The 26946-nt window shown below is 30.1% G+C and overlaps 2 protein-coding genes across 2 annotated transcripts in view; both read right to left on the reverse strand.

Annotated features, from left to right (window-relative positions):
• LOC117175346 (protein piccolo-like) overlaps positions 1-4898 on the reverse strand; it is a 28283-nt gene extending 23385 nt beyond the window's left edge. Inside the window, exons 1-2 of the mRNA XM_033365053.1 lie at positions 4889-4898; positions 6-536 (exon numbers count right to left, since the gene is read on the reverse strand). Of these exons, the coding sequence (XP_033220944.1) occupies positions 6-536; positions 4889-4898 (541 nt within the window). The remainder of the gene's footprint in view (positions 1-5; positions 537-4888) is intronic.
• Positions 4899-5081: 183 nt separating this feature from the next.
• LOC117175347 (reticulocyte-binding protein 2 homolog a-like) lies at positions 5082-26705 on the reverse strand (the record flags this gene model as incomplete). The annotated part of the gene is made up of 9 exons (XM_033365054.1): positions 26657-26705; positions 21476-21753; positions 20730-21161; positions 17751-17940; positions 14821-15253; positions 14290-14726; positions 11180-11298; positions 5477-5851; positions 5082-5159 (listed from the first exon to the last, which is right to left on the reverse strand). Coding segments are annotated over exons 1-9 (2391 nt in total), but the record flags the coding sequence as incomplete, so codon positions are not given.
• Positions 26706-26946: the final 241 nt, after the last annotated feature.

Here is a 26946-nt window from a genome sequence, read left to right on the forward strand (position 1 = left end):
TGCACCTCCTCCTTGAGGTTGCTGCTGTGGTGGGTAATCTCCGCCCGGGGGCGGTTGCTTGGAATCTGGCCCAGATGGTGGACCGTCACCCTTAGGCATTTTTCCATCTCCTCCCTGAGGTTGTTGCTGTGGTGGGTAATCTCCACCCGGTGGTGGTTGCTTTTCATCTGGTCCAGAAGGTGGACCATCGCCCATAGGCATTTGTTTATCTCCTTTAGGTGGCTTTTTAGCTTTTCCAGAATGTCCTGCATCTGCTTTCATTGCGACTATGTTATTCAGGTCTAGAGATGGAGTCTTATTTCCTTCCTGAGGTACTAAATGAACATTGACTAGAGCACTGATTTGTGTACCCTGCATTTTTTGTGTCGCGTCTTTCTGAGGTGCCTTAACAGCTCCTTGTTTTCCTGCTCCTTTAGAAGGTCCATCATCATCAACTGCATCATCATTATCTGGGTCTTCATTTCCATCTGCTTTACCATCTGGAGGCTTAGATTGTGCAGGTGGAGGATTAGGTGCCGGAAAGGCTGAATATAATTCTATAACAAACCAATATAAATTTAATGAATACAGTGTGCGAGAAATTCAGTTTACAATAAATTATTTCTGTTATTCTTAAATTTCAAAACATAAAAATACTGAAAGACAAGTGGAAAATATGCTTTTTATGGAATGATATAATAGAAACCAAGAAAGAATATTAAAACAGCATTTATGATTACTTAATCTCGGAAACAAGAGCAGTTATCGAAACATCTTTCTGATTATTCTTTGCAGAAAATTAAAAGTATCCTTCAAACATTTCACTTTACAAAGAAGTTTTGCCTTTAATTTTTCAACTTGAGACAATAGATGTTCGTAAAATGAATATTAAAAAATTGTATGAACTGATACCGTTTAATAATTATCCGAATAAGTTCGATATTTGGAGGCAGATTTAAGAAATATATTGTCAATAATAATATGATTATACTTACGAATGAGTACCGCAGAGCCAAAAAGCAAAGCAGCGAAAGCAAACTTCATCTTCTTGATATCTGCAGAACTGTACTTCAGAAGGCTTGTTGTAAATTCTGATTTTTTAGACAAATTGCAGCCTATATATACTATCAAATATCTAGAGGAAGGAGAAAATTACGATTCTACGCATCATGGTCGTACAATATCATCCAGTTCATTGCTATAATTGAGCAACACAGACCAAAACTAGGTGAATGATTCTTAGGCAGTTTTTCTCAAACAATATGCGCACGATAAGTAATAATGCATTTTAATTAAGGTTACATTATAATATTTTCCACAGTTTAGATCTTAAATTTTCAATCGGTAAAATTTCTTTAATTACTGATAAATGTCTATTAATTCAATTAGTTAAAACCTTTAAGGGAAATCGTGGTCAAGATTTTAATTAAATATTTGAAATAAATGGTAGGTTTTAAATATTAAATTGATTTTTTATTTTATGTTAACCTTCATTTATCATTTTATGAATTTGATAGAGAAAAAATAATAATTGCATTGTGAGAATATTTGAATTTATTTAGGGCATAGTTCAATAACAGAAAGCAATTGGGACACATTTTTACATTCGTGAATATGCTTTGTCACAAAAAACAAAGATAAAATATCGACTAATTATGGCTTCAACACGAAAAAAAACTAGAATCATTGACACAGTAAATCCATTTCACTTGAGTTTATTCAGGCCATAACCTTCATGTTTCCAACTACAAGTGCTCTTCTGAAAAACAAACTTTTAAAAATTTCAAAACTTTAAAAAAAGTCTTGCGAAATTTCCTGCCACGCCAATGTCATAGTTTATTAGTACATTTATATCAGTACTAAGTACCATAAAATTTTTTTCGACATTAGGTTCTTCTCCTTGATTTTTAATTTATTAATTTTGCACCTTAGATGAAAATAATAGAATTTTAAAAATCATAATTAGCAATCTGAAAATAATCATTTTTAATTATTTAGTTTCAAAATCATAATTTAAGTATTATTCAATTTTGGAACGCACTTTAGAATTTTTTAATTTATGACGCTTTAAGTTCAAATTGAATAATTTTCAAAGTCTCCAATAAGAATTTATTTCATGTTTCAAGCTTTTTAAATAACTATATAATATGATATTTATTAATCACACTCATAAGCTTTAAAACTTCTAAAATTTCTTTTCATAATTATAGCTTTAAATTCTCATATAAATATATATATATTGCAACTAAATTTTTATACTTCAAAACGAAAGAATTAAAAAACGAAGGTAAAAATATATTTTTTATTATATGGGTTTCTTTCTATTTTTCGAAGTGTCTCGTTATCCCGCAATTAAGGATGAAGACTAGAAACAGCCTTATTTAATAAAACAAAAAATCTTAGACAATGAAGTATGTTTTAAATGGATATTATATTCTCAAATATTTATTACTCTTTTAATTAATTATTTTATCAAGTTCACTTTAAATTTAATAAAGTTAATTATTTGACTATCACATTAATTTTTTTCAGTGCATTTATGATAAGTTTATTCAAAACCTTCCTGTTGAAAATAATATTATTAATGACTTGGACAAATGTTTGATAAGCGGAAAAAACCAGAAATTTTTCTTGTTTTTAGAATTATATTCCTCTTAAACCGATAATAGTGTAAAAATCAAATATTAGAAACTTTAGAATAATTTCACTTTTTAGTCTTTCAAAATTGACAAATTTCATATTGAAAGCTTTGAAATTACCTTTTATATTGATAATTTTAGACGTAAATATTCCAAATTGGTTGGTTTTTACTTTAAGCAGTTTGAAATGTAGTTTTTTAAATTTAAATATTCTAAATTGTTTGTATTTAATTTTAAAGGTACAGAATATTGTGTTTTTTAAAATTCCCCGAAATCGTAGAGTATCAAATTGAAAGACTGAATAGTTCCTAAGTTTCAATTTTCGAGATGCGTAACTAATGTATTTTGCATTAAATTCTCTGGAATAAATTTAAAGCAATGAAAAATTAGTTGGTCCAATTCAGACCACAAAAATGACAAGATTTTAGAATTAGGCACTTTATTTAAATTATTTTGAACTTGAAAATGTTCTAAAATATTTAAAATTTCGAACTTCAGAAATTGCAACAATAGCGGTCTTGTTTTGTATCCCTTACTTCAATTTTTATTATGTGATTACTTACAACTGTTTGATTTTCAGTTTAAGACTTAAATATAAATAATTTAAAATAAAAAATATTTGGAGGATTTCAAGAATGATTAATAATACGAAATAAAGTGTTAAAAATAAAAATATTAAAAACTTAATTTTCAAAAATGGTGCTGTTTAAGATAAAAATGATAAAAGTCCATCTATCTGAAACTCATGCCGCACTAGTGGAGTGAATTTTTTAAGTTATAATGGTTACGGATTCAAAGTTATGGATTTACTTGTTCAAAGCTAATTTTTCAATTTTTACTTTTCGCCACTTTTACGATTTAACTCAAAATAATTATGTTAAAGTAAATGATCAAATTGAAGTTTATAAATTGATTTTTTTCCATCATACAATTATCTTATTAAACATTTCATTAGACTTTTGCAATTTTTTGCAAAAATGCAATTTTTTTCTTCCAATGTTATTTTTTAGGATTAAAACAAAAATTAAGCCCACTATCAAAAAATTGTCAGTATAGAATTTTTAGATCTTTCTTAGGTTTGCAGTTTTTCCCATGTATTTTTGTTTCTATCCTGTGTCGTTTTTCCACAAATTTTACTTAACAAATTTTTGGGTTATTTTTTTTTATGACTAAAAAAACACGTGGACGATCAAAAAGTGATTAAAACAACTACTCAGACACTTTTTGTGTTAACATGTTTTCTTGATTTCTGTTTGTATTTTAGATCGTTTTTCAAAACATTTTATTTAAGAAATTTTCAATATTATTTTTTCACGATTAAAATGAAAACTGTACGTAAGGGTTGTTTTGGGGATTTTTTACGGAAACCCAAAAGAAAGCACAAATTCTGGTGGAATTGAATGATTATTTTGCGATGTTAGGAAGTTGAGGTGCTAGATGTATGTAATATAGCACCTCCAAAAGAGGCAAAAGATAAAAGTTCTGAGCTATGAAGAATCCCAAAATTCGATAGTGGTGGTGCTAGCTCATTAGACTTGATAAAATGTGAAACTGGTAATATTATACAAACAAAAATGTTTTGAGCAATTAGTGAATAATAAATCAAACTTTTTAGTTTGAATACCAAGAACAATTTTTTCGCGGGCGCGCTAGTTGAAAGTGAAAGAGTAAAAAAATTAATGCATATGGCACATTTAGGGATGTGATTTTAGGGGTTCTCTGTGAATAGCACTCTTTTTTTGAAGGTACCAAAATGAAATAGTCTCGAAAACGAAATTAGAATTTGGACCTTTTTTAAAACCAACCTAATGACTAAGTTGATTGATAGGAAAATAATCCCAAACAATTTTGACTGTACAATAGGTTCAAATAATACATATGATTGAATTTGTAATATAAAGCTTAATATTCGACCTTATGACATATTTTCAAATGCTCGAAGATTTCCGAATGATCTATGATGCCAAAATTGTCAAGCTTATTTGTATGTCTTATTCTGATCCGTGCCTTAATTAGTATGGGATTTTTCGCTTGTTTAGATTTTTGTCTTTTCCCTTTTTCCTCTTTTTGTTTTTTCTTTTGTTCGGCTTGTTGTTGATTATAATCAACTTTCTTAGTAACTTAACTTTAACTTAATTAACTTTCTTAGCCGCTTTCTTTGTTTCCTCCTCGCGGGCTTTATTTTTTTTCTTATTTTGGGCTTTCCTTTTCTCATATTCGGCTTTCCTTCTCTTATGTTGTGTCTCCATTTTCTGCTTTTTTCGGCTTACCTTTGCTCATGTTCGGCTTTTTTTTTCTTATTTTCGGCCCCCTTTTAATTCTTTTTTTCGACTTTCCTTTTCTGATTTTCAGCCTCCTTCTTATTCTTTTCTTCGGCTTTTTTTTCTGATTTTCAGCCTCCCTTTTCATCTTTTGTTCGGCCTCCTTTTTCTTATTTTCTTCGGCCTTATTTTTCTTCTTTTCTTCAGTTTTCCTTTTCTTCTTTTGATCAGCCTCTATTTTCTTCTTTTGTTCGGCTTCCTTTTTCATATCTTCGTCCTTCTTTCTTTTCTCTTCTTCGGCTTTTTTTCTCTTCATTTCACATTTCTTTTTTTCCTTATCTTGTACGGATTTTTTACATTTGTTAGCTACATTTCCTTTTGCATCTCGTTTAGCTTAAACAGAAATTTGATGTGCCCCAAAATTAGCTGAAGAACCGGAAACCGGTTTAATCATTTTTGTTGTTGATGTACTAGTATCTTTACCTAAACTAGTAGCCTGTTCATTGTCTTTAGTTTTTAGTGTATTAGTCTTGGCTTGAGAAGTATCTGTGGTCGATTTAACATCAGGAGGAGGAACATCTGGATTTGAACTGGAACCTGGTTTAGTCTTTTTATCAAGTGTTTTACTAGCTCCGACTTGAGCTGGATCGGTAGCCGATTCATCATCAGCGGGAACAACATCTTGATCTGAACTGAAACCCGATTTAGACTTTTCAATTGGTGATTTACTAGCTCCGACTTAAGTTGGATCTGCCGCCGGTCCATCATCTGGAGGAACAACCTCTGGATCTGAACCGGAAGCTGGTTTAAAACTTTCACTTGGTGTTTTATTGGCTCCGATTCAGGCCGGATCTGTGGCTGATACATTCTCACAGGAAACAACACCTGGATCTGAACCGGAACTTGATTTAGTCTTTTTAGTTTTTGTTTTATCAGATCCAACTTGAGCTGAATCTGTGGCCTTTCCATCATCTGGAAGGGGCAAATCTAGACCTTAACTAGAATCCGGGAAGGCTAAACATAATTCTGTAACAAAACAAGATAAATTTTATGAATTTCGGAGGTTAGAAATTTATTTGGAAAGAATTCAGTCCTAGCTTTGTTCGATTTACAGACAGAATTTTTGATAACCTTGTCTCAACGTGATTGTTGCGCGTTAATTTGTTAAACGGTACAAAAAACTTGAAACATGCATTAGGATGATTAAATCCCTCATGAAAGAGATGTTCGAAAAAAATCTTAGTAATAAATCTTTGGAGAAAATTATTATTATTATCTCTTACACCGGTGCTTACATTTTCAATCAGCTTTTTGTTATCTGCACGTTCTAGAAGGATTTTATTGATAAAAGGCTGTACTGTTCCATTTTCATCTTAATTGCAGCTAGTTACAAAAATAAGAGTAAATGTTTGTTAACTATTGGGTATTTTTAGTCTGCTGGATTCTGTTTATTTTTGCTTCTTGCTAGTTAGCGGGTATGCAAGTGAAAAGAAAAGATAATGTTTTCCCTTCGTACTTAGCCCATCTTTTAGTATCTTAGTTGCCGAATTTCTACTTCTGCTTTTGAATTAATGAGGCCACCTACTTCTAGAAGCTGTTGTGGTATTGGCTCGTTATACGGTTGCACAGAAATGTCAATCAAGACGTTTCCCCCCGAAAAATCAACTTGTCATTTAATCTCTTGGTAGCATGGGAAACATTGCCAACAGTAAGATGTTAATAGCCTATTATTCTGAATACTATATTTTTCGAGTTTGATTTTTTGAATAGTCTGCAAGGCGTTGTACTGGAATATATCGTAAGTCACGGACGCTCTTTTGTAAATCACTGAAGTGATCTGATAAGAATAGTATACCTAATTTGACAAGTTGGACAAAACCTTGTTGTTTAACCCACCATTTACGGTTTGGGTTTCCGTGAAGTGCATGACACGCGGACCTAGAGCTTAAAGTGGGATCTGAACCACTAGATCCTCGTAAAAGTACATAAGAAAATTTCCAAGGGCAGAGGCTCAGGGATCAAACGCCGGACTTTTAACGTGGATTCCGAGCGCCTAACTACCTGACACAGCGATGCCTAATTTATTATAATGATAGTCTTATTATTATAAAGTTTAAAATTATGAAAAAATAATGAACATAATAGACCCCCCTGGCAACGCAACATTAAAGATCAGGCGATCTATCCTGGCCTGAATAGTTCCTAGATAATTATCTACACGAAAAATTTGGGCATCGACCTTTTAAAATTGAAGGTCATTCCATCGAAAAGTTTAATTTGTTTAGAGTGAATTATCTTTTGACAAAGCTTCTTCGGCTTTAACAAACACATTGTCATCACATAACGTGCATTCATATTCGAACATATGTATTTCCATTATCTTGTTTTCATAATAGTTCGAGAAAGTATGTGTCCTAGAAAAGAAAGGTCAAGAGCAATTTCTTCAATCTATTTTCGTCGAAAACTTTTGTTGTTAAATATTTTAGCGTACCTTGTGTTGTTTTTTCAAATTTGATTTTTTTATTTTGCATCTCATTTTGGAATACCGAAACAAAAAATCATTTTTTTCTCAAAATTTAATTATTTTCTTTTAATGTTATTTTTTGCGATAAAAACAAAAAAACACGTGTATGATCAAGAAAGGATTAGAACAAATTTGTATACCCTTTTTAAGTAAAAATTGAAATTAAATTTACGCTTTTTAAAACATTTTATTTAGGGATTTTTGTATATTATTTTTTACGATTAAAATGAAAACTGCACGTAGTAGCAAAAAATGATTGGTAACAAATTTGTGGATTATTTTTGGATGAACAATTTTTGACTGTTTATTTACAGCACAGCTTGCAAAGCTTGACGACTAAATTATTATTTTATATTTTTGATGTATTTCTTAACGATTAATAAAAAGTATCCACCCTACCAAAACCCTACCACTAAAAAAGCCAATAGCAGGCCAGGATTATATTTTCGAGAAATTCACATTTTTTGAAAATGGGTTGATTTTGGAACATATAGGGTTTTTTGTGCATTTTAAGAGCACAAAGGAAGGCCAAAATTATAGTGGAATTGAATTATTATTATTATTTTGTAATTTTAGGAAGTTGATACGATTTATTTGTTAAAAAAAGTAAAGGAGACTAAGAGTGGACCGAGAATTCGATTTTGAAGGTGCTAGCTTATTGGATTTAATAAAATGTAAAACAAGTACTGTTTGAAAAAATAAAAATGGTTTATCAATTAGTAATAAATAAATCAAACTTTCAAATTCGAATACTAAAAATAATCTATTTTTTGGGAATTTTAGTTGGGAATGAAACAATTAAAATAATAAAGCAATGCATGTGGCACATTTGGGAAAGTGATTTTAGGGATTCTCTGTAAATTGCACTGTTTTTAACCTATCAAAATGAGATTTTTTCGAAAGTTGGTGGAAGGCTTGCTGCAATCCCTCATATCCGAATTGTCCCACGCGCTTTTCTCAAATGCTCAAAGATTTTCCAATGACGCAAGATGTCAAAATTATTGAGCTTATTTGTATGCCTTATCTTGATCAGTACCTTGACTAGTATTAACACTTTTTCTTCTTTTTAGCTTTTTGCTTTTTCTTCTCGGCCGCTTCCTTTTTTTTCTTCTCTCGGGCTTTCCTTTTTTTCTCATTTTCGGCTTTTTTTCTCATGTGCGGCTCTCTTTTTCTCTTTTTCGGCTTTCCTTTTCTTATCTCGGTCTTCCTTTTTCTTCTTTTGTTCAGATTTCTTTTTCTCATATTCGATTTTCCTTTTTTTCGGCTTTCTTTTTCCCTCTTTCAGCTTTCCTTTTCTGCTTTTCGGCTCCCTTTTCTTCTTTTGTTCGGCTTTCCTTTTCTGATGTTCAGCATTCTTTTTCTTCTTCCGTTCGGCTTTCCTTTTTGCATCTTCGTCCTTCTTTTTCTTCTTTTCCTTGGCTTTCTCTTTTTTCTTCCTTTTACTGTTCTTTTTTCTCATCCTTTTTGGCTTTTTAACATTTCACAGCTGTATTTTCATTAGCATCTCGTTTAACTCGAACTATAATTTTTTGTGCCTCTAAATCAGCTCGGGTTTGTGCTATATCCGTGGTTGATAAATCATCGGGAGGAAGAATAGCTGGATCTGAACCGGAACTGGATTTAGACTTTTTAGTTTTTATTTAATCAGCTACCCCTTGAGCTGAAACTGTGGCTGGTCGACTATCTGAAGAAGGAACATCTAGACCTGAACTGGGATCCGGAAAGGCTAAATATAATTCTGTAAGAAAACAACATTAAGTTTATGAATTTGGGAGTTTAGAAAATCATTCAAAAATAATTCATTCCTGCATTGAGAGAAACTTCAAGAGATTAATTTACGGATCTGCTGATTGATTTTATTTACGCTTGGGCTTCAGAACTCATATTTCAGAACACTTGCTTTCAGATCAACGGGCATTGCTATAAAAGTATTGGTTTCGAGAACTTAGTTCTTGCGTCAAAGCGTGAATAAAATCAGAAAGCTGTTCCGTGAAATAATCTTTTGAAATTTCTCTTCGTAAAGCTTTGATCGCATTACAGAAAGAAATTCGGAAAAACTTGTATAAACGTTGCTTGTTGCGCATCAATATAGTGAAAGGCAAGACAAAATATTAAAACAAATATTAGAATCACTAAATCCCTCATACAATAGCTGTTTTTACCGTACGTAAGAAAGAGGAAAGAAAACTTGTACAAAATAAATCCATAATTTGAATTCCGGAAAATGGTCGATAATTTAAGAAAGATGAAAAAATGAATGATTCTCATACATGTTATTTTACTTACGAATGATTACTGCCGATGTGAACAGCAGAGCAGCAACAACGAACTTCATTTTATCGATTACACAAAAAAATTATTCTTCAAAGATTGGATTGAAAACTGATGCACTTTTATAAGCATCCTGACCAATATATACCACTACTTACTATCTCATGGGAACAGCATATTTACATATTGTGCACATCAAGTCAGTATTACAAGACATTTTTTAAGTAATGTGACCTGAATTAAATATATCAATACATCCAAGAACAAGGTGTTGTTGCAGACATATCGCTTTAAATCTAAATTAACAATATAGTATTAATTACTTGTAAATTTTCATAATCATCAGACCAGTTGAAAGCCTTAAACAGTAACTGGATATGCAACAATTTTAAGCAATGACTATATGAATAGAATTTGTAATGGTTGTAAGTAAGCTATTACAATACTGATTCCAATTGCAGAATCGTGCTTGTTATTCTTTTTCTCGAGCTTTTTATTCATCAGCCACGGAATAATTGAAGCGCCTCCTGAGCTAACACTTTAAAGAATGAAATTCATACGATAGTTCAGTAGGTTCAAAATTCTGAGCATGGTGTAGTTTAAAGATCATATTCAACCACTGTTGTCCTCATACATCAGCCGAGAGTATTGAACTCGACGTCAGTCGCCTAGGAAGCTTCGTACAATGCGGCAGGTCCCCACAGCCAAAACCTTCATAATGTATATACTTTACGCCTTAGCTTGCTGCGTACTTATAATAAGCAAATATTTTCTGATGGAGTAGGCTTTATAACAGGCATATCGCTCGCTCTTTCATCCTCTAGCAGAAACCACGCAGTGCCTAACTGTCTTTATGCTATTTTCGTATCAAACACCTGTTCAGTAGAGTCTGCATCTCTAACGCAGCTAGACACCGAAAACCGAATAAAAAATCGATAAAGCGAAACAAATGTTAGCCGAAAACCGCAAATTAGCAATCAGAGAACAGGCAGATGACTTGAACATAGCTTATGGATCCGTTCAAGATATTATAGTTAAAATTTTGGGTTTGAGCCATGTTTCAGCAAAGTGGATATCGCAAAAGGAATGATTTCCAAGTAAACAACCAAAAACGCAACGAATACCATTTCGCAGTCAGTGAAATTACCTGATTTAGCTTCGTGCATCTTTTTCCTATTTGATCGACTTAAAAAACCAATGCGGGGAAGGCGTTTTATCAGCCAAGAGGACATGATACAACAAATGTTTTGAGAACTGGATTAAGCGCTGGCATACGTGCATTGCAGTCGATGGGGATTACTTCGAAAAGGACATTATCAATTTTTAAGAATAAACTTGTATTTTCAATTTCGCGAGTGAATTCCAGGAACTTTTTGATCAACGTCACTGAACTTTAATAAAGCACGACTAAGATTCCTTTGACGGCGCTGCAATTTTTCTAGAGTTATGATATTTACTTCAAAGGAATCAATAATCTCCGCATGTGGTTTAAGTCGCGCGTGTACATTGTCTTTATTATCCCAAACAGCGCTGCCTTCATCCTCAATCAGCTTTTCGTTACCTGCACCTTCTGGAAGGATTTTATTGATAAAAGGCTGCTGTTTCACTTTGATCTTCATTAAAGCTAGTTTAAAAACAAAATCGAATTGTTGTTAACTATTTTTTTTTAATCAGCTGGATTCTGTTTATTTATTTTGCACACTATCATGCGGGTATGTAAGTAAAAAGAGGAGATGATGCTTTCCCTTCGTACGTAGCCCACCTTTTCTTCCTTGGTTGCCGAATTTCTACTTCCGCCTCTAGATTAATGAGGCCAACTATTTCTAGAAGCTGTGGTGGTATTGGCTCGTTATGCGGTTGCATAACACATCTCATTAAAGACTTTCGCTCCAATAAATAAAACTTGTCCTTTATCTCTATTGCTCGCATGGGAATCCTTTTCAACAGTAGTGTTACCTTTAACTTATCTGTGAAACTCATAAGAGGAAACCACAAGATTTACCGTCACGCAAACTTGAGAGCACTTTTGGCAGAAAATCATTTGATTTATCTTATTATTTATTGAGGACGAAGAAGCTGATTTTTTCACAGACTTAAGATGGTTACAGCCTAATACGCCAAAATTTTTTTGAAGTTAGATTTTTTTAATGGTCTTTACGGTGTTGTCTTGGGATATTTCGCCAGTCACGGAAGCACTTCTGCAATGCACTCAAGTGCTCTGATAAGAATAGTATACTTGATTTCACAAGTTGGGCTCCAGAAAGTGAAAAAATATTAATTAGGAATGTAGATGCATATAACGTTAGATTAGATACCTAAAATTTCATTCATGAAAATTGTACTATTTAAGATAAAGAGGTGAAAGTCAACCTTTCTGAAACGAATGCCTCGGCACTTGTATAATTTGTTTAAGTTTTATTGATTATCGATTCATAATGATGAATTTTCTGGTTAGAAGATTTTAAAAAAATTTTTCTTAACTTTTTCTTTTGCAATGTAATTCAAAATAATTAAACTAAATTTAATTATTAACTTAAATTAATTTTTTTTCTTATCATAATTTAATCGTTCCTTTCGGGCCCTAATTGGATGCTAGCTAGCCCATAAAAACAAACTAGATTTCTCAATTTTAAATCCAATCATTTTTGCGTAATTCAAAAAAATATTTGGGGTGTTTGAAATTATTAAAAATGAAAAATGCACATAATGGTTCCTCGATAATAATTATCTACACGGGAAATTTGTGCGACAATTGTTAGAAATTGAAGATCATGCTATCGCTAACTGTTTTTTGTTGAGAGTAAATACTCTTTTGATAAAGGTCCTTCGGTTTTAACGGGCACATTCTCATCACGTAACGTGCACTCATATTGAAACAGATGTATTTTCATTATCTTGTTTTTCAAATAATTCAAGAAAGTGTGTATCCTATAAAAGGAAGGTCAAGAGCAAATTCTTAGATCTATTTTAGTTAGCACATTTTGTTATTAAACATATTGTGGTACCTGGTCTTGTTTAAAAACAGAATTTATTTTCCAATTTTGAATCTTATTTTGAAAGATTAAAACAAAGAATAATTTTTTTCAATGTTTTTCAAAAATTTAACATTTTTCTTTAAATGTTATTTTTTTATGATTAGAAAAAAAACTAGGCCCGCCTATCATAACATTAGAAGTAAAGGATTTATAGATCTTTTCTCGGCTTATAGTTTTTACCCATTTGCTTCTTTTCTCAATCTTGTGTCGTTTTTTCAATAATTTGTTGAAAAGACGTTTTAACATTGGTTTCTTTTTAGGATCAAAACAAAAAAAAAGTGTTTTATCAAAGAATGGTTATAACAAATTTGTGGATCCTTTTTGTGTTAAAACGGTGTGCTTATTTCTGTTTAAATCTGTGACGTTTTTCAAAAAATTTCATTTAAAAAAATTTTAATGTAATTTTTTACGATTCAAACGAAAACTGCTAGTATTGCCGAAAAGAAATGGTGTAAAATGTACAGATGCTTTTTGTATAAACAATTTTGTCTGTTTATTTTGAAGAAAATAAATTGTACAATAAAATCGGTTCATCTCAAAATGAACCATTTATGTTCTTTAAAATTTTTTTAAATCGCATACAGTTTTGGAAGGATCGAACCAGGACCGATGGTCAAAAATGGCTAGGCACAAAAAAGGCCAATGGTACGTGAGGATTAGATTTTCAATAAAACTCAAATTTTGGTAAAAGGATTTATTTTGGAACTTAAAGGTTATTTTTGGGGGATTTATTGGCAGATCTCAAGAGCCCAAAAGAAGGCTAAAATTCTGGTAGAATAAAATTATTACACCTTCACAAGAAAATCGATTAGCTGAAATAAGTAAAGGGGCCCAAAATTTCTTTTTTTTCACTAACAAATAAGACAAAAATCCTGAGCTATGAAGGATCCCAAAATTTGATTGTGGTGGTGCTAGCTTATTAGATTTGATCAAATTTGAAACCAGTAATGTTTGAGCAATTCAAAATGGTTTGAGCAATTAGTGATAAATAAATAAAAATGTTCAATTCGAATACTAATAATAATTCTTTTTGGGGGTATGCTGGCTCGGACTGAAAGAGTGAAAATTAAAAAACAATGCATATCTCAGCTTTTGGGAGGTGATTTTAGTGGTTCTCTGTAAATTGGACTGTTTTTTGAAACAAACAAAATGAAACATTCTCGAAAACAAAATTTAAGTATTGCCCTTTTTTACACCAAACTAAAGACCATGTTGATTAACAAAAAATAATTTAAAAGAAAATTCCACTGTATTATGTTATTATTTTGTAGAATATTGTATAATTTAAAATATTTTCAAGAAATTAATATGAATAAATTTATAGTAAAAAGTACAATCTTGGACCTTATGGCTAGTGGAATAATGGTGGCTGCACGCTTACTGTAGTCCTTTATATGCGAATTGTCACAGGTGATTTTTTTCGAATGCTCAGAGTTCATTGAATGACCCAAGGTGTGAAAATTATCAAGCTTATTTGCATGCCTTATTATTATCAGTACATTATTCTGTATAAGGATTTAATTCGTACTTTTGATCAACTTCTTGGTTTTTCTCCGGGACCTATTTTTCTTTTTTCTTTTGGTCAGATTCTTGGTTTATCTTTGCGTCTTTTTTTCTTTTGATTATCTTCTTGGTTTTTCTCTGCTTCCTCTTCTTCTTTTTTCTTTTGATCAGCTTCTTGGCCTTTCTCCGCTTCCTATTTTTCATTTTTCTTTTGATCAGCTTCATGTTTTTTCTCCGCATCCTCTTTCTCTTTTTTCTGTTCAGCTTCTTGGTTTTTATCCGGGTCCTCTTTTTCTTTTTTCTGTTGATAAGTTTCTTGGTTTTTCTCCGCTTCGTCTTTTTCAGTTTTCTTTTGATCAGCTTCATGTTTTTTCTCCACTTCCTCTTTTTCTTTTTTCTGTTGATCAGCTTCTTTGTTTTTATCCGGGTCTTCTTTTCCTTTTTCGTTTCTTTCGGCTTCTTGTTTTTTCTTCTCTGCCTCTTTCTTCTTTCTCTCCTTATTAGCTTCCTCTTTCTTTTTTTTGTCGGCTTTCTTTTTCTCTTTTTTCTCTCTCTTTTTCTGTTTTTTAGCTTCCCTTTTCTTCTTTTTTTCCTCTTTCTTTTTTTGCTTTCGTTCAGCTTTCTCTTTTTTCTTTCTTTCACGCTTTTCTTTCTTCTTAGCCTCTTTGTCTTTTTTAGGTTTTTCAGCTGCATTTTCTTCTACATCTCGTTTACCTCGCACAAGATATTTTTGTGCCCCTAAATCAGATGAACTACAGGAAACCGGTTTAATCATTTCTCTGGTTAGCGTGCTGGTATCCTTATCAAAAGTGCCAGCTAGTTCATTTTCTTCAGTATTTGGTGCAATAATCTTGGCTTGAGATGGATCTGTGGTCCGTCTATCATCAGAAGGAACAAAATCTGGATCTGAACTGGTACCAGGTTTAGTCTTTATTGTTGGTGTTTTATCAGCTCCGATTTGAGCAGGATCTATGGCTAGTCTATTATCTGAACGAGCATCATCTGGACCAGACCTAGAATCCGGAAAGGCTAATGATAATTCTGTAACAAAACAATATAGAGTTTATAAATTAAAGAGGTTAAGAATTCATTTACAATAAATTAATTCCTAGCTATATACACATTACAGAAAGAAATTTTGACATCCTCGTCTAAACGTTACTTACTGCGCACTAATGTATTAAAAGGCAAGAAAAAATACTGAAACAAATATCAGTATCACGGAATCCCTCATACAAGAGCTGTTTTTAAAACATCATAGTAATGATTCATTAGAGAAAATTATGATCATTCTTTCAAACTTTTAATTCATGATGAATTAGGTATTCAGTGCTTCCAAGTTTGAAAAACTATGTTTCGTACGTAAGAAAAAGGCTAGAAAATTGGTAAAAAATGATTCCATAATATGAATCGCGGAAAATGGTCGATAATAATTTGAGAAGGAAGCAAAAATAAATGATTGTTGTCAATGTCATTTTACTTACGAATGAGAACTTCTGAGGTAAACAGCAGAGCAGCAAGAACGAACTTCATTTTCTCGTTTAGACAAAAAATTTATTCTTTGAGGATCGGACTAAGAACTGATGCACTTTTATAAGCATCCTGATCGATATATGCCACTACTTACTATCTGATGAAAACAGTACATTTACATATTGCACACATCATGTCAGGATTACCAGACATTTTTCCAGTAAGGTGACCTGAATAAAATATATCATTACGTCCAATAACAAGGTCACGGTGCACACATATCGCTTAAAATTTAAATTAATGAAATAGTACTAATTACATGTAAACCAGTTGAACCAGTTAAAGACCAGTTGAAAGTCGTAAACACTAACTGGGTATGCAACATTCAATACAATAACTATAAGAATAGAATTTTATAATAATTTTAAGCAAGCTATTTCACCACTCGTTCCAATTGCAAAACCGTGTTATTTACTGTTTTTCTCGAGTTTTTATCTCGGTTTTTTCTTTATCAGCAAAGAAATAATTTGAGCGCCTTCTGAGTTAACACTTCCACGATTTAAATTAATACGATGTTGCAGTAGATTCAAAATTATGAGCATGTTGTAGTTTGAAGATCATATTTAACCACTGTTGTCCTTACACATCACCTGAGAGTATTGAAGGCAACGTTACTCACTTATGAAGCTTCTTGAAATGCGGCAGGATCTGACAGCCAAAATGACAGAAGGATGAATAGATGAATTCTTTAAATATCTTCATAATGTATTTACTTTATGCCTTAGCTTACTGCGTACTTATGATAAGCAAATATTTGCTGATGGAGTAGGCTCTATAATAGGCTAATCGCTTGCTCTTTCTTCCTCTACCAGAAACCACGCAGTACCTGTCTTTGGCCTATTTTTATATCAAACACCTGATCAGTAGAGTCTGCACCTCTAACACAGCTAGTTTTAAGCTCAAATGCATAGAAGAAAACTGGTAGATAAGGTGCTATATAAGTGCCTGCAAATTGAATGTGATGTGTACCTTCGGCAGAGAATTACGAATGTGTATTAAATTTTGCGTTAAAAACGGATTAATTGATGGAAAAACCTTGTAAATGTGAGAAAAGTGTTTGGAAAATTATGCTATAAAATAGACGTTTACTAGTGGCGCGAGAGCTTTACATTTGGTCTTGAGTCCGTCAAAGATGATGAACGCAGTGGCAGCCCGTCAAAATCGTAAACCGAACAGAACATCGATAAAGTTAAACAGACATTGTCCGAAAACCGTTAATTAACAATCAGAGAAGAGGTCGATATATTGAACATTGCTTATGGATCCGTTCAAGATATTCTAGTTGATAATTGGGGTTTGAACCGTGTTGCACCAAGGTGGATTTCGCAAAACTCATGATTTCCAAAGTTAAATCCGACCGAACATTCATAATCGAATCATTACTGAAGCTGAGACGTGGCTTTATGAGTATAATGCAGGCGAGCGAGTAGCGAACACCCAATGAGCCCAAAACGAAAAAGCCATGTAGTTTTTAGTCGAAAAAAAGGTGATGCTCACGATTTTTACGGACTAGAACGGTGTTGTGAATAATGAATTTCTGCTAAAAAGTCAGACAGTCAGCAAGAAGTATTATTTGGGTGTTATGAAGCGTTTGCGTGAAACCAGGATATCTGGGTAAACAACTCCTAGATTTGGCACCATGAAAATGCATCGTCGCACAATGCTATCATTATTTGCAAATTACTGACCAAAAACGAAACGAATACCATTCCGCAGCCAGCGAATTTATCTGATTTAGCGCGCTGCATCTTTTTCCTATTTTATCGATTCAAAAAACCTATACGGGGAAGGTGTTTTAGCAGCCAAAAGGACATGATACAACAAATGTTTTGAGAACTGGATTAAGTGCTGGAATACGTTCATTGCAGTCGATGACGATTACTTCGAAGAGGAAAATATCAATTTTGAAGAATAAACTTGTATTTTTAATTTTGTGAGTGAACTCCGGGACCTTTTTGATTAACGCCAATAAACTGCAGTAAAGCACGACTAAAATTCCTATCACGGCGCTGAAATTTTTCTGGAATTATGCTATTTACTTCAAAGGGATCAATAATCTCCGCATGTGGTTTAAGCAACCCGTGTACATTGTCTTTATTATCCCTAACGGGGCTGCTTTCATCGTCAATCAGCTTTTCGTTATCCGCACCTTCTGGAATGATTTTATTGATAAAAGGCTGCTGTTTCACTTTCACCTTGATTGTAGCTAGTTGAGAAACAAAATCGAATTGTTGTTAATTGTTGGGTGTTTTTAATTTTCTGGATTCTGTTCATTGATTTTTTCGGCTAGCATGTGGGTATGCAAGTAAAAAGGGAAGACGATGTTTTATCTTCGCACTTGGCCCACCTTTTCTTTCTTGGTTGCCGAATCTCTACTTCGGCTTTCAGATTAATGAGGCCGGTTACTTCTAGAAGCTATGGTGGTATTGGCTCGATATGCGGTTGCACAGGAACAGCAATATCATGATTGTAATGCACTTTAGGATTGCAGCTTTATAAAGCTGATCTCATCACATACGATTTCCTTAATAAATCAACTTGTCGTCTAATCTCTATTGCTGGCATGGGAAATCTTTCCATCATAAATGTTACCTCCAAATTATTTGTGAAATTCATAAGAGAAAACCATGAGCTTTAGCGTCACGCAAACTTGAGAACACTTTCGACACACAATTATTTAATGTATTATATTCTTTATTAAGGATGGATAGGCTCATTTTTTTACAGACTGAAAATGGTTCCAGCCTAAAATGCCAAAATAATTTTTTGCGAGTCAGATTTTTTGCATGTTCTATATGGTGATGCCCTGGGATACATCGCCAATCAGGGACGCACATTTGCAATGCACTCAAGTAATCTGATAAGAATAGTATAACTAATTTCACATGTTGGGCAAAACCTTGTTGTTTACCCTACCATTCACTAGCTGGGTTACAGAACTGAACAAGCGAATCTCAATTTATTTTGAATATATTATTATTATATTATTATGTTTAAGTATTATAGCTTGAACCAGAATACTGCTTTTTTAAACTTGTAATCACGAAATGTAGCAAATATTTTTATGTCACCAGTCCCTCAACTTATGGCGCATTTAAAGTACTAGGGAATTTTTAATAGTCTGTTTGACTATGAAACGAACTCGTTCCTAATTTTACTCCCTAATTGCGTAGGGTAATTCCTTCGAAAGTTATACAATATAAATCAACGAAGTAAAATCGATTTTTTATCTTTCAGGGAGTAGAAAAACGTCAATATTTCAATTGTTAGAATTTAGAAATTCCAATAAAAGCGGGTTTGTTTTAAATTTCTTATTTTAGTTTATAATATTGCTGGTGGTATCTTACAAATGTTTGGTTTTTATTTGAAGATTAAAAAATAATTTATATAAAATTAAATAAATATTTAAAAAATTTGAAGAATAAATAATAATACGAAATGAAGTATTATAAACAAAAATATTGAAAATTTAAATCTGAAACTTTTTAAATTTTTCTTAACTTTTACTTTTGCAATTAATTTCAAAATAATTTAATTATATTAAATTGTTAACTTCCATTACATTTTTTTCTCATAATCTAATCTTTCCTTGAGGGCATCGAACTTTTAAAATAGAAGGTCATACCATCGCCAATTTTTTTTGTTGAGAGCGCATTCTTTTTTGAAAATGCCCCTTTGGCTTTAACAAACACATTCTTATTACGTAAAGTGCATTCATATTAAAAAAGATGTTTTTCCATTATCTTGTTTTTATAATAGTTCAAGAAAGTGAGTGTGCTATAAAAGAAAGGTTAAGAGCAAATTCCTAAATCTATTTTACTTGAAAGTTTTTATAATTAAACATTTTATTGCACCTTGTGTTGTTTTTTCAATTTTTTTTCTTATTTTGCATCTCATTTTGAACTATTGCAACAAAAGCTAATTTTTTAAAATCTTTTGCAAAAATTTAGTTTCTTTCAATGCCATTTTTCACGAATAAAACAAAAACTAGGCCGGACTATCAAAGAATTATTAATAACGGATTTTTAGTTCTTTTCCTGGCTTATAGTTTTTACCCACTTTTTTTCTCAATCTTGTGTCATTTTTCCAAAAATTTATTTAAAAAATTCTTAGTGCGTTTTCTTTTAGGACTAAAACAAAAAACGATTGCCCTATCAAAATGATAGAAAATGTGTACATCCTTTTTGTATTAACAATTTTTCTTCTGTTTATTTCCTATCAAAAAATTGTACAAAACAAACGGTTTATCTTTTTAAAATGAACAATTTCTATTCTTTAATTTTTTTCAAATCGCATACAGTTTTGGAAGGATTGAACCAGAACCAATGTTAAAAAATGGCTAAGCACAAAGAGGGCCAAAAGTTCTGGTAGAATTACTATTATTATTTTGTGATTTTAGGAAGTTGAGGATCTAAGGAATAGATTGATCTAAGATGGCACGTTCGCATGAAAGTTAATTAGCTGAAATAAGTAAAGGAGTTCAAAAATTCTATTTTTTAGCCAAAAAAAAACACAAAAAATTCTGAGCTATGAAGAATCCCAAAATTCGATTGTGACGGTGCCAGCTTATTAGACTTGATAATGTGTGAATCCAGTGATGTTTGAACAAATAAAATTTTTTTGAGCAATTAGTAATAAACAAATAAACCTTTCTATTTAAATACTAAAAATATTTCTTTTGGGGGGCTTGCTGCCTGGGAGTGAAAGTGTAAAAATAAAAAAGCAATGCATATATCAGCTTTTGAGATGTAATTTTAGGGGTTTTCTGTAAATTGCACAGCTTTTTCAACCAAACATAATGAAATATTTTAAGCAACAAAATTTGAATATTTTCGTTTTTTTATCCACAATGAAGACCATGCTGATTGACAAAAGAATAACCCAAAAGAAATTGCCACTGTATTATGTTTTTATTTTGTAGAATATTGTATAATTTACAAAATGTTCAAATAATAAATATGAATAAATTTATAGTATAAAATACCATCTTGGACCTTATGGCTACTGGAATAATGAAGGCTGTATCCTTGCTGTAGTCCTTTATATACGAATTGTTTCTAGTGATTTGTTCCAAATGCTCAGAGATCATCAAATGATGCAGGACGTGAAAATTATCAAGCTTATTAGCAGGTCTTATTCTACTCAGTACATTATTCTGTATCAGGATTTGATTCGTTATTTTGTTTAGCTTCTTGGCTTTTATCCAGTTTCTCTTTTCCTTCTTTCTTTGGTTCAGCTTCTTGGTTTTTCTCCGAGTCCTATTTTTCTTTTTTCTTTTGATCAGCTTTTTGGCTTTTCTCCGGGTCTTTTTTTCTTCATTCTTTTGATCAGCTTCTTGGTTTTTCTCTGAGTCCTCTTTTTCTTTTTTCTTTTGGTCACCTTCTTGGTTCTTATCCGGGTCCTCTTTTTCTGTTTTCTTTTGATTACATTCTTGGTTTTTCTCCTGTGCTGCTTTATTTTTTTTCTTCTTTTCAGCTTTCTTCTTCTTCTTTTCTACGGCCTTCTTTTTCTCTTTTTTCTCTCTTTTTCTGTTTTTAGCCTCCTTCTTCTTCTTCTTTTCCTCCTTCTTTTTTCTCTTTCGCTCAGCTTTCTGTTTTTTCTTTCTTTTACGCTTTTTTTTTCTTAGCCTCTTTGTTTTTTTTAAGGTTTTTTAGCTTCATCTTCTTCTAAATCTCGTTTAACTCGCACAAGTTATTTTTGTGCCCCTAAATCAAATGAAGTACTGGAAACCGGTTTAATGATTTCTCTGGTTAGTGGGCTAGTATCTTTATCAAAAGTGGTAGCTAGTTCATTTTCTTCAGTATTTGGTGCAATAATCTTGGCTTGAGGTGGATCTGTGGCCCGTCCATCATCAGAAGGAACAAAATCTGGATCTAAACTGGAACCAGGTTTAGTCCTTATAGTTGGTGTTTTATCAGCTCTGATTCGAGCAGGATCTATGGCCAGTCGATTATCTGAAAAAGGATCATCTAGACCTGACCTAGAATCCGGAAAGGCTAATGATAATTCTGTAACAAGACAATATAAAGTTTATAAATTTAAGAAGTTAGAAATTCATTTAAAAAGAAATAATTCTTAGCAATGGTCAGATTACAAAAGGAAATTTTTATATCCTTGTCTAAACGTTGCTTACCGCGCATTAATGTATTAAAAGGCAAGAAAAAATACTGAAACAAAATTAGTATCACAAAAGCTCTCATACAAGAGCTGTTTTTATAAATACCAGACTATTATGTACGTGCGCATGGGCGCGCTCACTTTTACACTCATTTTTATTATTTACTTAATTTTCTATAACAATTTATTCGTTAAAATTTTCCGGGCACTTATATTCTTGGTCACATATTACGTAACATTATTGTAAAACATTATTGTAAACCCTTTTATCTTCCCATATCCTTACTGCAGTTACGTAACATTTTTTTTGTATTAGTTTAAAAACCATAATAGACGTTTTGCAAATAAAAATAGATTTTGAGAATGAAGTGTGATATAGAAATACATTAAACAATATTTTGACGTAACACAACAATGATTTTTTGATATTTTTTTAGTTTTACGCATTTTCAAATTATTTGCAAGGAAAAAGGTATCAGCAGTTTTTTTTAGAATGATATAAATTTTATAATTTTCATGAGACAATTAGTAAATATTTAAAAATATTTCAGATATGTCAAAAAAAGAATGTAAAATATTTAAAAAATATATGTTTTAATTTACAGGATTTTATAAATCATTAGAAAAGTTTTAGCCTTTTCAAAATATATTTAGGGCATTTATAATGCCAGAAGAAATGATAAATATTTCATAAAGTTTCGGAAATTATAAGAGATTTTTGAATATTTTAGATCCGCCAACAAAAAATATAGATTACAAAAAAAATACTTTATGGGATTTTACAAAATAATAGGAAAAATTTCGAGCCTTTTTTAAATAAATATATATACAATGCCTTTCAAATTCTTAAAAATATTTTTATCTGACTGGAATTTTTCTTGAAATTTTGAAAAGTTATTTCAAATCTCAAACGCTGCTTCAAAACACACATTTTTTCACAATTTTTAATTTGAAAAAAACATTAGTGTCCCGAGGTTTGCGTTTCTAACGTCTGGCTTTTTTTGTTTAAAAACTTTCACATAAATCTGCATTTTTTTAAATCTTCTGCAGTTTAAAAATCTTCTTCATTCTCCTTTAATCTTCGCTATATTTACAGAATTTTATGGTTTATTTTATATCTTATTTTGTAATGTTACCAAATTGAAACATTTTGCATTAAAATCTTCTACTCTTTTTTTAAATTTAAGGAAATATTTGACGTTATAAAATATTTTTGAAGTTTCTCCTAAAGCTTATTTTTTAAATTAAAACATCGAAAGTAATTGTTTTGGGAACATAAAGAATTTATGTCAGTATCCTAAATTTTTTAAAAGTCCTAAAATATCTTATAAATTTTCATTGTTTTTCAATCGTTTCAAAACTCACACATATCTCTTAAATTTACTAAAATTTGCTCTAAAATTATATATTATGGCACGATGTTGCGTTAAAAACTTTTAAGTTCATTTTTTTTTAATTTTATGTAATAATTTAAAACGTTTTGTAATCTTTTTTAATGATCTCTTAGAACTCATTATTAAAAAATGGTTTGAAATTTTCCCATGAATCTAAACTATTTATTTTTCCTTCTCTTGACGCCCTAAAAAATTAAGTTTACCCAAATTTAAATTAAATCCTGGAAAATAGAATTAATTGTTTTAAAATTTCCCATACTTTTTTTTAACAATTTTGAAATCTTTAAAATTTTAAATGATTATTTCAAAATGAAATACTAGCTGCTTAAAATTTTCTTATAGCTGTTTAAAAAAATGTAATCTCAAAATCTTTCGAAATTATCAAGACGCTTTTATTGTTCTAATTCTTAAAATAAGTGTTTTCAATGATTTTAGTTTACCTATCTCCTTGAAAATTTAAATTAAAAAATTACCCAGATGTAAACCAAGAAAACACTTTTTTCTTCTTAAAGACCCTTGAATTTTAATATGGTAGCAAAAAGTTTGGAAAAAATTATTGCACAACAAAAAATACTTAGTTTAAAAAAAAGGTATAATTGAATCTTTATCTAGTTCGATGTTGTGAAAAAAGTAGTCATCCAACAAGTAATTTATTTTTTCATTAATGATAAAATAAAAAGCATTGAACAATCATTTTCATGCATCAGAATCATTAAAAAAATTATCTAATGAAATAATATAATTGCAAATATAAATTAACTTTTGATACTCAAATTATATTCAATATTCCATTATAGAACCTTTAAGTTAATAATTCAATTATGTTGCTTCAATTTCAGGAACTAAGTTTTAATCTTTATTTACTGTAATAATTATTAAATTTTTCTGATTATAATCAGAAACGTTAATTAGCTAATAATCAATTGGCCATTTTACCAAAGAAAACCTATTAAAATATAATTCTGTTATAAAACATTCAAATAATTTTAATTTTATAAATATTTTTTAATTAGAACTTTTATTTGTAAAATTTTTATTTAATCTTAAACTTTTAAACTAATTCCAGAAAATGTCACATAAAAAAGTCCCAAATAATTTTTTTCACTGATTTAAAATTTTATTTACAAAAATTTCATTTTTTAGTGACTTAATATTAATTTGAGAGAAAAAATTAAAACATTTTTACATATATTTTTGAAAATTGAATGAAAATATTAATCTCAAAACACCAGCATAATTCCGAAAAATTACTTAATTGAAATTGAGGTACTTTAAAAATAAATTTATTTATATTATGCAAATAATATTCAATGTTCCATTATATAACCTACAAGTAAATAATTAAATTATTTGTTATTTATATTACTTAAATTTGAGGTAATAAATTTTGATCTTTATTCAATTTAATGTTTTAAAAAACTATTCAGCTTATATCAATTAATCATTTTACAAAATAAAAAGCACTAAACTATAATTCCTAGTAAAACCTTTGAATAATTTTTAGTTAATAAATTTTTTTAAATTTAAAATTTCATTTCTAAAATTTCTCTTAATTAATAAACTCGAAAACTAATTTCAGATAATGTGAGTTTTGGTAAAATCAGATGATGATTAATTAATTATTTCCCAACATAAAAGTATTACACTATTATTTTTATGGAAACTTTCAAATAATGTTTACATTATATTTTCATTCAAATTTGAAACTGCATTTCTCTACATTTAATTTATCAATAAGCTTTCTAAGTTAAAAAAATTAAAATATGTTTACGTATAATTTAGAAAATTGCATTTAAATACTCATTTAACAATATTTAAAGCACCATAAAAAATTATATAATTGTAATAGAAGTATTTAAAAAAAGGAACTTTTATTGCGAAAGTAATAGCTAATATTTAATTGCGTAATCTGAGAGGAAATAACATATTTATATTACTAAATATTAAACAATTTAAATTCAATCTTTATGTACTTTGATATTTTATTTTTTATTATTAAATTTTAATTTATATTATAATATTATTAAACTTAATGATTTAACAATATATCTATTAATTTATTAATCTTTTATATTATTGAACAAAATTAGATTTTAAGATAAAATTTGAAAACTTATTCCTATAACATTGAATAAATCAATTTAAAATTGATTGAGATTATATTCAATTTCAAATTTATAAATAATTAAAAAATATGAATATAATATTATCGTAAAAATTATGAGCATGCATAACGTAATATTATTAAGCTTTATAAGTTTAAAATTTATAAATCATGAAAATATTATTATTATAACTAAAACGTGAAAAAAAATTTGGTTATCGACTCAATTATGTAAAATTTAGAATTAATATAGATCCAATCTCAAATAGTTAATAAATTTTGATTAGATAACGTTAAAATAAAAATACGGTGTTATTTATTTTAATATATAAATAACAAGTTTTTTAACATTAAATCATTATCACAATTAAAACATTAATATAATAAATTTATTCAATTGTAATTTAGCTTTAAATAATTATTCCTGCAACGTTAAATAAACCAATTTTAGATTTATTAAAATTATATTTCATTTTTATTTTGTACATAATTTGAAAGTATAAAATATAAATATAATATTATTATAAAGAGTTAATAGCATGTATAACATTATATTATTAAGCTTTATAATTTGAAAATATAAAAATACATAAAATATTTTAACTAAAACGTTCAAAAAATATTATATTATAATTTATATCATAATATTATTAAGCTTAATGATTCCACAATATATCTATTAATTTCATATTCTTTTATATTATTAGAAAAATTAGATTTTAACATAAACTTCAAATTATTATTCCTGTAACATTGAATAAATCACATTCTGGTGAAAAGTATCTTCAGTAATTTAATGTAACGATTGAAGAATTATGAGAAACAAATTTAAATATTATACATGATAATAATGCATTAAAAATAACAGCTGTAATTGAAAGTGAAAATAAAAAGACAAACCTCAAATAATTATCGGTGCTTCATAAAACTAGAAATCTAGTTTTTTATTTCGATTAATTTTATGCATTAAAGAAAGATGTCGCCATAGAATAGACCACGTCATTAACTTGATCATACAAGATTTCGCCTTCATACGCTACTACTGGAGGTTGCGAGTTTTATATATAGGATTACATTAAGGATTCTTTAGAGAAAATTATTATTATTCTTCCAAACTTTTAATTCATGAGAAATTAGGTATTCAATGCTTCCGAGTTGGGGAAACTATGTTCCGTACGTGAAAAAAGGCAAGAAAATTTGTACAAAATGATTCCATAAAATGAATGCCGGTAAATAGTCAATAATTTGAAAAAGAAGAAAAAAAATAATGATTGTTATAAATATCATTTTACTTACGAATGATTACTGCCGAGGTAAACAGCAAAGCAGCAACAACCAACTTCATTTTCTCGATATATATACAACAAAATGATTTTTCTATACTCGGGCCGTTACTCATAAATTTGAGTAGGAATCGTAGCCGATATATGCCACTACTCACTATCTGGTGAAAACAGAATATTTACATAATATTTAATTTACTCCAGCAATACCAGATATTTTTTGTCAGCAATTAAACCTCAATAAATTGTATCAAAACATCCGAAAACAAGGTCACGGTGCAAAAATATCAATTTAAGTCTAAA

This window comes from Belonocnema kinseyi, chromosome 6 (assembly GCF_010883055.1).
Source record: "Belonocnema kinseyi isolate 2016_QV_RU_SX_M_011 chromosome 6, B_treatae_v1, whole genome shotgun sequence".
NCBI classification, from domain to species: Eukaryota; Metazoa; Arthropoda; class Insecta; order Hymenoptera; family Cynipidae; genus Belonocnema; species Belonocnema kinseyi.